General features: G+C 47.4%; 1 protein-coding gene across 1 annotated transcript in view; it reads left to right on the plus strand.

Annotated features, from left to right (window-relative positions):
- Positions 1-12054, plus strand: part of SYT6 (synaptotagmin 6) — a 65368-nt gene that overhangs the window by 5360 nt on the left and 47954 nt on the right. The window contains exons 2-3 of the mRNA XM_004380438.1: positions 6071-6419; positions 8568-9126. Of these exons, the coding sequence (XP_004380495.1) occupies positions 6071-6419; positions 8568-9126 (908 nt within the window). The remainder of the gene's footprint in view (positions 1-6070; positions 6420-8567; positions 9127-12054) is intronic.

A 12054-nucleotide genomic window follows, 5' to 3' on the forward strand; every position in this document is an offset into this window, starting at 1 on the left:
ACCAACCTTTCATCTGGTAGTCGAGAGCTTAATCATTTGCACCACAAAGGGACTTAGAGATCAAATGATGTAATATAAAACGTACAGTGATTACCATATAGAAATAAATGGCAAATAATATTATTAGTATTAATATTAATGGTTGTGCCTGGAGTCTCTTCCATTCTAAGACAGGCCACTGTTCCTTCTGGACTTTTGGGCCTCTGCATCTCTGGTCTCTGGGCTGCACTTTGTCGGTGACTCTGTGTCTGGATGAGAGCTCCTCGCCTGAGGCAGCTCCTACTCTCCACAATCGGAGCACTTACCATTTCTGAGGGTCCACTAGCACCCCCAGGCCCTGAAACCAAGCTTTCTCCAGCTTTGGGGTGAGCGGGGAAAGTGGTCCTTTCTTTTTTGCTTCCTCTCCCCACTTTATCTTTTCAATTACAATCTGTTAGCAGGAATGCCTGTTACTGTTACAAAATGGATTTTCCTGACATGGGAGACCATTAGAAAAATGGGAACAATAGCAAGCGATAAGAACTGCTGATGAATCCTAACACTATGGGTGGAGAGACAGGGAGGGGCACCAGGGCTCTGTCTTTGGAAAAAGAAGTGTCAGTGAGGGAGATAAGAAAGCCCTGGGCTGCTAATTAATAACCCAGCATTTTCTAGGCAGAAGAAGGAGGCCAGGAGCCATCACCCCAGCCAGACCATCTCACTTAGGGTGACAAGCAGGTCCTGTCCTGTTGGACTTTAGGGGGATTTTAACTTCCCAGGACAGAGGAGCGGACTGAGGTCTCTCAGATGCTTTGCCCTCTGGTCTGGTATCCTGAGAATTTACAGCATCCCCCTTCCCTGCCTCAGCAGGCCTAGCTTTGGGTCTGCTCTGTATATAGTAAACTATTACCTGCACTCAAAAACAAAGCATGAAGAATAATAGAAGCTTACATTTTGGGGGAGTTTACCATGTACCAGGCACTGTGCTCAAAGTCTTAGCTAATTTAATAGTCACAATGATAATGTGAAGTAAGGGATAGTTAGAATCGGCATTAAATAAGAAGAAACCGAGGTTTGGAGAGATTAAGTAACTTTCTCAAGGTCACGTAATTAGCAAGCAATGTGAATGGAATGTGCTCTGTGATCATTCTGGAGCTGGTGCCCACCCGAGATGTCTGCTTGGGGTCTGAGCACCTGGCGAAGTTCAGTTGCCTGGCCAGGTCTAGAAGCCATGCACACCTGCACAGTGCCAGGTCACTAGTATGTGTTTCCAAAGCCTTGTTCCATGAGTCTTTTCTCTCCCAAAGGCTGCTGAGTAATTGGCTCCTGTCATTTTTCAAACCAGGTTCCCATGGGATACTGGATTCCTCTGATACCTAGACAAGGGTGTTTCATGCCTAATATTGAGCAGTGGGCTTCTTTTTCCCCAATTTCCAAGAAAAAATTGAAAGAGTGCAGGATTTTCTCAAGTGTAGATTTTTCTCCCATGATTTTCTTCTTACTTCTTGGGAGCTCGATACTGTTGACCAGCTAGCTGGTGATGATACCAACCGAACAATTGTATTCAATGCAAACAAATGTATACAAATACGAAATAGTCATATTATTTCTGCCAGTAAAATTGTTTATGGTTTATAATGATAAAGTAAAAGCTGTTTCCATTTAGCAGTGCTCACGGCTTCCAAGTATTCTGCCCACTAAACAAGTTTTGAAACTAGGTATAGGTACCTGGGCATAGGTAATTCTCATAAAACCCGAAACCTGTTGCCGTCCGATCGATTCCGACTCATAGCAACCCTATAGGAAAGAGTAGAACTGCCCTGTAGAGTTTCCAAAGAACAGTTGGTAGATTTGAACTGCTGACCTTTTGGTTAACAGCCAAGCTCTTAACCACTGCGCCACCAGGACTCCAATTCTAATACAAGTAGCTAGTGTTTATTATATTGCTTACTACATTCTGGGCACGCTCCTCTGTACTTTTGATACATTTTTGGTCTCGTTTAAACCTCACAATGACCTTATGCGGTAGATACTGTTATTAAGCATTCTACAGATGAGGAAAGGGAGGCTGAGACAGCTTGCCAAAGTCATACAGTGCGCATGAGTATTGAATAAGCCCAGTCTGATCAGGACAATGCTCCTTTCTCTCCAGGCTAAAGGGGAAATAAAGAAGGAAGACGAGAGAAGACTACAAATACTTAGGAATGTGTTTCCTTCCCCAGTGCTGTGCCAAGGGCTTTCTCCCTTACTGGAGGTTTATCTCTTTCTTGTCCTGAAGCTAGTTCATAGTATAAATATGAAGAGCCCTGAATCACTCAAAAAGGTAGCTGAGTTGTCCATCAACGTTCTCAGAGGGTAGAGATTTAAATAAGACATGAATGGGAAAATGACTTTGAAGGCTTCTTGTGCACCTATGATTTCCTAGGGACCAAAGTGTCCCAGTGGGTTGGCTCCAACAGGCCTGGGATGGGGGCAAGGGCACATTCCTTAGGTAATTTGGGCCTTCAAATAGCCCCCACGTGACATAGGTCCCTGTGTGGTGCGATCAGTTAATGTGCTCAGCTGCTAACATAAAGTTTGGAGGTTCAAGTCCATCCAGAGGCTCCTTGGAAGAAAGACCTGGAGGTCTCTTTCTGAAAAACCAGCCACTGAAAACCCTATGGAGCACAATTCTACTCTGACACACATGGGGTCGCTATGAGTCAGAACTGACTCGACAGCAACTGGTTTTGTTTTTTTTTGGGGGCCACACAGGAACTACATCTCTTCCCAGCCTCAATGCACCTTTAACCAAGACATGAGGAAAGGGCTGGTTGGGTTCAAGGCCACATATTAGTGATCTTAAAGAGGCTAAATCCTCTACAATCACCCACCGACCTGAGTCTGGTCTTACCAGCCTTGCTCACTGCTCTGTATGCCCTGTGGATGTGAACCTGCTCAGTGTCCAGGACCTAATTCTTTTACATTGCCCGCCTGTGCAATGTCAAAAGCCCAGGCTCTCATAACCCTGGAAGAAGATTCTCCAGGCATAGGAAGGGCCTCCTGGTCTTACATAACCAGTATTGAGTGCTGGGTGCTGATTCCCAGTAATCCATACCCTCTGCCTTCCCTAATCACAGATCAGAGGCAGCAGCAGCAGGGCGGTCACGTGGAGAAGCAATCAAAATAGCAACCATACCAAGGAAAAATTGATTCCCCCAGCTCACCCTCTCCCCCATTTCTCTTTTCATTTCTGAATTCCATTTTTTTGTCAGGGCTGAACGTTTAAATGCACTCTACGCTTTCTGGATTCTCCCCATTCTCCCCACCTGCCCCTTCTTATTAAAATTCTAATTATTACCAGAACAACTAAGATGTATGATCAAAGGAAAGCAAAGCCCTAGAAGTACCTTTTGTTTTAAGGTGTCTCATACTGGGGAGAATGCGTTCAGAACAGCTGTAACAGTGAATAGGGGTGAAGGGTCTAGAGACGGCCAGATACTTAGAATAAGGATGCGTATACCTGTGGTAGCTTTCCTGGTGAACCCCAGTGGGCAAGGGCCTAAAGAAACAGCTTCCAAGCCTTTTTGATCATGAAGTCTTAATAGTGAAAAAAAAAAAAAAAGAATTTTTTGATTGAGTACCTCTGACAGATGTATATTTGTTCCCATATTATATACATGTTCTACAGAGGTGATATTGCTCAGCCAGACTGTCTAGGTTGTATCCCAGTTCCACCATTTACTAGCTGTGTGGCCCGGGCAATTTATTTACTCCTCTGTGCCTCAGTCTCCATGTTTGTAAAATGGAGATAATAATTGTGCCTATTTTATTGGGGAGGAGTAAATGAGTGAATACACTTAAAAAAAAAATCCTTGAACCTTCGACATAGAAATGTTCAATAAATTGACTAAATTCAATAATTGTTAGGTGCCGTTGAGTCGATTTCAGCTGATAATGACTATCAACTTGTATATTAAAGTTTCAGTTTCTTATTTTTAAGATAATAAATAATATTAAAATCATCTGATTTTTTTTCCCTTGCACTCCCTGGGGTGCAGGCACACCATATTGGAGACTTTTAGTCTAGAAGTTACTTAGAATCAGCTTTCCTGGTCCCTGGCAGTCTCTGGATAGACTTTAGCTGGAGAAAGGCTCCAATGTCTCTATGCAGAGGGCTGGGGAGGAGGTGGATAAGGACTTGAGGATTCTCTGCTGTTCTTCCCTAGTTCATGGAGGTGGTAGCTGATCAAGGCGAGTATCCCATAGTAAGAGAGTCAATGCTGGCTCCCCAGAGATGATGGCTGTTGTTCTTAGATCCCTCTGGACAAGGGACAGCTTTCCCTGGGGCTTGTGTGCTGTGAGAGTACCTTGGGTCCCCCTGGGCATCTATGTAGCCCAAGCCTAGCACAGAACCTGGCAGATGACAAGTGCTCAGTAAATGTTGGTCGAACTTAATTGAAATGAGAGACGATTATAGCCCTCTTATCTGCCATCCATCCCTTCATTCATCCATTCATTCTTCCCATGTGCCAGTTTCTATGATAGGCCCTGAGTTACACAAATATGAAAAACACATGTTCACAGTCTCCTGCAGTTTGATGAGAGACAAACAGGTTGGGACAATGGAAAGACAGCCAGGCTGGGCAGTGGACATCTGGGCCCTGGCCCAGCCTCTGACTGACCATGTAACCCTGGGCAAGTCCCTTCTCTGGACCACTGCTCCCATCTGTAAAAGGACAGCCTGGCTTCAGTGCTTCTGAGGTCATTTCTCACCTTAAATCCTAAGATTATTAAAGCATTGGGACAGGCTAGTCCAGAGGCTGCAAACCCATATGCCTGCAGGGGACAGGCATCACGGAGAGGAGGGGAGAGCTGGTGAGGACACACCTCTGCAAACGGGGTGGCCACCTCCCAGCATGCAGGAGCATAGGTCTAGTTACCAAGTCATCAGCTTTTTCAAGAGAAGCCAGTAATCTGTTATGATGATGGTGATGATGATAACGATGATGATGGAATTTCTCAACTTTTCCGTAATCATACAAGCCAAACAAAACTCTTCTGCTGGCTTGTTCACAAGGGGCCATTTTGCAAACCTTGCCTGGTGTGCCATTGGTTCAGCGCTGTCTCCCCTTTCTGCCCAGAGCAAGAAGAGACCTTGGGCTCAAAGTTTCATTCTCAGATTTGGGGAGCAGAAGCAAGAGGGAGGTCTGCTTCATAATTTCTCCAAAATGGGGGTATTCCTCACAGCTTTCCTGGGATAATGGGGGCAGGGGTGGGCAAGGGTGGGGCAGTGAGTGAGAGAGCCCCCGTTCACCCACCATAACATTTGACAAAGCTCTCGAATATCCACAGGAATGGAAAACATGGCAGCTATAAGAATCATTTGTATTTAGCTTTGAAACATATCACGTGGGACAGATTCTCTCTTAATGCGAGTGTTTATTGAACCTACTACATGCAGCGTTCTGGGAGTATGCAAGAAGCATAGACCTAATTCCTGCCCTCAAAGAGATTATGCTCTATCTCCTTCACTTCAAGTCAACTTAGTAAATACTGATTGAGCCCCTGCTCTAGGCTCAGTTGTAGTTGGTGTTGGGGTGAGGTGAGGAAATGAGGAGGATGAGTTAGCAGAGCCTCTGCTCCCCAGGGTCTCACAGCCTGTTGCATAAGAGAGCTGTATACAAAAATGACTCTGTTATAAGCCTGGCCGTAGTAACAGCCCTAATAGAAATTCAAACAGCATCCGAATGTGGAACGCTTCACGAATTTGCACATTTTGCTTAGGCTGCTACTTGAATTACTTCCATTTCCATGCGCACATGCCAACAGGCAGCAGGGAGGCAGCCCAGGTGCTTCCCAAGCTGTGGGTGGTGGAGGGACAGGAGAAGTTCAACCTGAGGTGCTCACATGCTGCAGATTTTTCACAACGTGGACACTCGAGAGTCAACCCTTAAACCATCTCTCTCTCTGACCTGGCAGCTTTCTCATGACCACTCTTTTCTCTTCTTTCGTCTCTGTCCCTCCCGTGTGCCCCTTCCTCCAACACCCTCACCCGCTTCTCCCCCTCTGTCTGTCTCTGTCCCTGCTGCCTGGCTCATGCCGAGGGCAGGCACCTCTGTCAGCCTCGTCACAGCGGTAGTGATTGTGTGTGGCGTGGCCCTGGTGGCAGTTTTTCTCTTTCTCTTTTGGAAGCTGAGCTGGATGCCCTGGAGGAGCAAGGAAGCCTCCAGTCCCTCTTCTGCTAACCCACCCTTGGAGGTCCTCCAGAGCCCCAGCTCCAGAAGCAACATGGCAGACCAGATGAAGGACCCCAGCACCCTAGGCTTCCTCGAGGCGGCCGTGAAGATCAGTCACACGTCCCCAGATATCCCGGCTGAGGTGCAGATGTCAGTCAAGGAGCACATTGTGCGTCACACGCGGCTGCAGCGGCAGACCACAGAGCCAGCGTCATCTACCAGGTGAGGGCGAACACCTCCCTGCTCTAACCCGTACAGTCCACATTCCCTTATTCCTTCCATACCTTAATGAGATTCCAGCCTGTGCGGGACAGATACCAGAAATATGGCATGTGCTTGGATAGGGGACTATACCAGGCGCTGTACTTTACCAGGAAGTGGGGGACCAACTAGAAGGTGGGCACCAGGAAAGACGTCACAAAAGGGGTAGCTTTAAGGTGGGGCTCTGTGCATGTGATGTGCATTTGGGATGTGGAGGGGGGGAGATTGTGGGGGTGTGTAGGGCGTTCTGCGGGAAGGAAAGGCTTCAGGCAGAGGGAAGAGAACATGCAAAGGCCCAGAGGCATAAAAGTTCCTGGTGTGTTTAGGAATATGTCAGTAAAGCCACGATGCAGAAACACTTTTAAAAGATGTGGTGCAAACATGTGTGAGGCATTGTGCTTAAGGCTTAGGGCCTTTGTGAATTCCTAGGCCCCTGCAATGGCTCTCCAGGCTCCCAGGGGACCAGCCAGAGGGAAGGAGGCCTGGTCTTTAGAGAGGAGGTCAGGAATGAAGGTGCTGGGGGTCACGTTGACAGGGTTTATCGTACGACCTTGGGCAACTTGCTCACCTTCTCTAAGCCTCTCTTTTCCCAACTATAAAATAGGGCTAACGGCTCTCATAAGGTTGGAGTGAGGAGCCAATGAAAAAATGTAGGTAATAATGAAAGCTAACACATATTTAGTACATTATGCACCAGTCCCTGTTCTAAGCACTTTATATATGTTAATTCATTTCATCCTCACAGCAATCATATGAAATTGCTACCTTTACTATCCTCATTTTATAGCACAGAGAGGTTAAACAACTTGCCCAAGGGCACATATCTAGAAAGTGGCCGAACCAAAATGAACTTACACAATCTGGCTCCAGAGCCTGTGGTCTTAACCACTTCAGTGCCTGGCATATAATACATACTCAATAAATGTTAACTATGGAGCCCTGGGAAGCCTTGGTGGCGTAGTGGTTAAGAGCTCCGGCTGCTAACCAAAAGGTCAGCAGTTCGAATCCACCAGCTGCTCCTTGGAAACCCTATGGGGCAGTTCTGCTCTGTCCTATAAGGTTGCTATGAGTAGGAATTGACTTGATGGCGATGGGTTTGGTCTGGTTTTTGTGGAGCCCTGGTGGTGCAGCGGTTAAGTATTAAGTCTGTTAACCCAAAGGTCGGCAGTTCAAATCCACTAGCCACTCCTTGGAAACCCTACGGGGCAGTTCTATTCTGTCCTCTAGAGTCACTATGAGTCAGAATCGACTCAACAGCTGTAGGTTTGGTTTCGGTTTTATGGAAGTCCCTGGGTGGTACAAATGGTTAATGCACTCAACTGCTAACTGAAAGCTTGGACATTCATGTCCACCCGAGGTGCTTAGGAAGAAAGACTTGGTCATCTACTTCCAAAACATCAGCCACTAGAAACCTTACGAAACACATGGGGTCACCCTGAGCTGGAGTTGATTGGACGGTAACTGATAATGGTAGTGGTGGTGATGACAATGATGATATTGATGATAATGAAGAGAGCACTACACTGAGGTTAAGAAAGGATTATCCTTCTCCTAAGGATTTGATGAGGGAAGCTGAGTGAGTCATGTCCACTAGGAAAGAAACCTAGAAAGCAGGTAGCAGAAAAGCAGGACTAATAATAACAGTGGCTAACATTTATTGAGCTTCCTATATACCAGGCACCATTCCAAGTATTTTACAAATATTAAGACATGTAATCCTCACAACAAAGAGCCCTGGTGGTGCAATGGTTAAACACTCAACTGCTAACTAAATGTTGACAGTTTGAACCCACCAGCCGTTCCATGGGAGAAAAGACCTTGTGAACTGCTCCCATAAAGATTACAGCCTAGGAGACCCTATAGGGCAGTTCTACTGTCATATAGGGTCACTATGGGAAGAATCAACTCTATAGCACATAACAACAACAATGCTCACAACAACCCCTATGCGCAAGGTGTTTGCAGAGGAAAAGTAGGGTCAACAAGAGGGAAGCCAAAGGGGCTCCACAAGAGGTAGGATGAGCCAGGGCCGCCAGTGGTGTGTCTGCCTGCATCCCCTTTCCCCGAGCCCTGACCACACTCTCTGTGCTCTCTCCCACCCACCGCCAGGCACACCTCCTTCAAGCGCCACCTGCCACGGCAGATGCACGTCTCCAGTGTTGACTACGGCAACGAGCTGCCGCCTGCGGCAGAGCAGTCCACCAGCATTGGCCGCATCAAGCCCGAGCTCTACAAGCAGAAGTCGGTGGATGGGGACGATGCCAAGTCTGAGGCCACCAAGAGCTGCGGGAAGATCAATTTCAGCCTACGTTACGACTATGAGAGTGAGACCCTGATCGTGCGCATCCTGAAGGCCTTCGACCTCCCTGCCAAGGACTTTTGCGGCAGCTCTGACCCTTATGTCAAGATCTACCTCCTGCCTGACCGCAAATGCAAGCTGCAGACACGGGTGCACCGCAAGACGCTGAACCCCACCTTCGATGAGAACTTCCACTTCCCCGTGCCCTACGAGGAGCTGGCCGACCGCAAGCTGCATCTCAGTGTCTTCGACTTCGACCGATTTTCCCGCCACGACATGATTGGGGAGGTCATCCTGGACAACCTCTTTGAGGCTTCCGACCTGTCCCGGGAAACCTCCATCTGGAAGGACATCCAGTACGCCACAAGTGTGAGTACAGCCTTGCCCCCCAGCTTCTTGAGGATTTGCAGTTCTGGGTTGGGCAGGGCATGTCCCCAACCCCCTCACTCCTCCAGAGACAAATGGACCTTTGCCGCTCAGAGTGTGAAGGGAATTCTGGAAACTGCCCAATGGCTCAACCCATCCGGGGGAAATCTTTGCACTCTCTTTCAAGTTGGTGGGGCAGAGGGGGCAGTAAGGCCCCCATGTGGGTAGAAAAGGAAGTGAATTCTTATCTATTGCTTCTGATCACTGTTATGGGTTGGTTCTATACCTGCTAGGCCTCAGGTCTACCACCTATAAAATAATGTTATGCATCCCTTTGATCATGGATAAGGTTTGGGCCAGGCCCATAGACTGACTCAAACAGTAGAATCTACTGAGGGCATTGGAATATATTCGGAATTTAGAAGAATTTAGAATATGCAATCAAGAACAAGGCTATATTAATCAGGATAAATCAAGTTATGCTGCAGTAACAACCAATCAAGAACAGGCTATATTAATCAGGATGAATCAAGTTATGCTGCAGTAACAACCAGTCCTAGGATTCTAGTTGCTTAAGACGGCAAAGTTATATTACTCGGTCATGTTACATGTGCTTTGCACCTTGGCTGGGGGCTCTACTCTACCTTGTTAATCAGGGATCACAGCTGGCAATGGCTTCATCTAGATGTGGGCTTCCACAGTTACTGCATCAGGAGGAAGAGGACGTGGCAATCATTCACTATTTCTTGTGTGTGTGTGTGTGTGTGTGTGTGTGTGTGTGTGTGCGCTTTAGATGAAGGTTTACAGAGCAAATTAGTTTCTTACTGAACAATTAATACACATATTTTTTGTGACATTAGTTGCCAACCCCACGACACGTCAACACTTTCTGCTTCTCGACTTTGGATTCCCCATTACCAGCTTTCCTGTCCCCTCTTGCCTTCTAGTCGTCATCCCTGGGCTGGTGTGCCCATTTAGTCTTATTTTGTTTTATGTGCCTGTCTAATCTTTGGCTGAAGGGTGAACCTCAGTAGTGACTTCAGTACTGAGTTAAAAGGGTGTCCTGGTGCCATACTCTCAGGGTTTCTCCAGTCTCTGTCAAACCGGTAAGTCTGGTCTTTTTTTTGTGAGTCAGAATTTTGTTCTACATTTTTCTCTAGCTCTGTCCAGGACCCTCTATTGTGATCTCTGTTAGAGCAGTCAGTGGTGGTAGCCGGGCACCATCTAGTTGTGCTGGACTCAGTCTAGTGGCGGCTGTGGTGGTTGTGGTCCATTAGTCCTTTAGATTAGTCTTTCCCTTGGGTGTTTGGTTTTCTTCATTCTCCTTTGCTCCAGATGGGGTGCGACCAGGGGACTAGATGGCTGCTCACAAGCTTTTAAAATCCCAGACGCTACTCACCAAAGTAGGATGTAGAACATTTTCTTTATAAACTATGTTATGCCAATTGAGCTAAATGTCCCCCAAGACCATGGTCCCCAACCCTCAGCCCAGTAATTTGGTCCCTCAGGGAGTTTGGATGTGTCTATGAAGCTTCTGTGACCTTGCCTTGGTCAAGTTGTGCTGACTTCTCCAGTATTGTGTACTGTCTCATTCACTATTTCTTAAAGCTTCCACATAGAAGTGACATGTGTCACTTGCACTCACATTTCATTAGCCAAAGCAAGACACATGGCAACTCCTAACATCAAAGGGACAGGGCAAAGCAATCCTACCATGTTCCCAGAAGGAGAACTAGAGATATTTAATGAACACCACTAATGATTGCCACACACCAGCATCCCTTCTCTCGGGCTGTGTCTTCCCAGTCCAGTCTGGGATTTGGGGGAAGCAGACCTGAAAGGAGACCTGGCTAGTCCACACATTGGAGAGGAAGGGCTAGGCTGTTCACAATCAACTGGAATTAACCAGAGAAGGTTTCAAGGAGCTGACGCTCAAGGAGACTTTAAGAGAAGGGAGGACAAAGTTTGGCACAGAAAATGAGAGAGGGTATATCCAGAGCCTTTCGGTTCCATGTAGATGAGGTGTCTCCAGGCCACTGGGGGGGTAGGGTCTGGAGGAAGCTGTGTAATTGCACCCTGCAGGGGTAGATGGTGTGCCTTTCTCTAAGCCCACCTGGGCACCTGGGGCCCAGCAGGGACATTTCCACCAAACCCCAATGGCCTTGTATCTGGTATCTTGAGTGGTAACTGGCCCGGTGTCTTTCTGGATATTTCTTGCACCGTGTCTCTTGGGCAGGGGTGACCCCACTCAGTCTGTAGCCTCTCTCTTTGGCAATCAATACTCAATATCTCTGTGTTGAATTTGTGAGAAAGGAGACTGGGACAATCAGACTCACTCTGGTGAGAAAATGGTAGGAATCCTGATTTGTTAAAATAAATAAATAAAGGGAACGCTCAGTGGGCTCTGTGGCTGCCCCAGAGAGCATCTCTGGGACACCCCCTTCTCGTAGCTGGTGCTGAATCTGAATAGTCCAGCCAGATGTCCCAATGCCTCTCCCCAGTTTGCTTTCCTGAAATGTCATCCTCAAGAACAGCACAAGCAGTGGGGCCAGCAGACGGGGCGGACAGACGGGGCGGGCCGGACAGACGGCACGGGCCGGAACAGCAGCTGTGCGCCGGCCCCAAGTCCAGGAGCTCTGATCTATAAATCACTCCGAAGTTTATATCTGGTTCAGCTCTTCCCTTGTGATCTCCTAAGGCTAGAGGCTTCATTATGATGTCAGATAGAGAAAAGCAACTCAGTCCTCCCACAGTGAGGCCCAATACAGCCCAACCTCACTCCTTGCACTTGTATCAGAGAGTCAGAGTCGGCTCTGGCAGGTGGAACCAAGCAGGTCTGTTGCTCTGGTCCCCACCCCAGTGCTTGAGTTGCTTCAAAGTAGCAAAGCTTGGAACACTTGTGTTGTTTTCTCACAACCAATGGACATTAAC

Source organism: Trichechus manatus, unplaced genomic scaffold, assembly GCF_000243295.1.
Source record: "Trichechus manatus latirostris isolate Lorelei unplaced genomic scaffold, TriManLat1.0 scaffold00073, whole genome shotgun sequence".
Taxonomy (NCBI): Eukaryota; Metazoa; Chordata; class Mammalia; order Sirenia; family Trichechidae; genus Trichechus; species Trichechus manatus.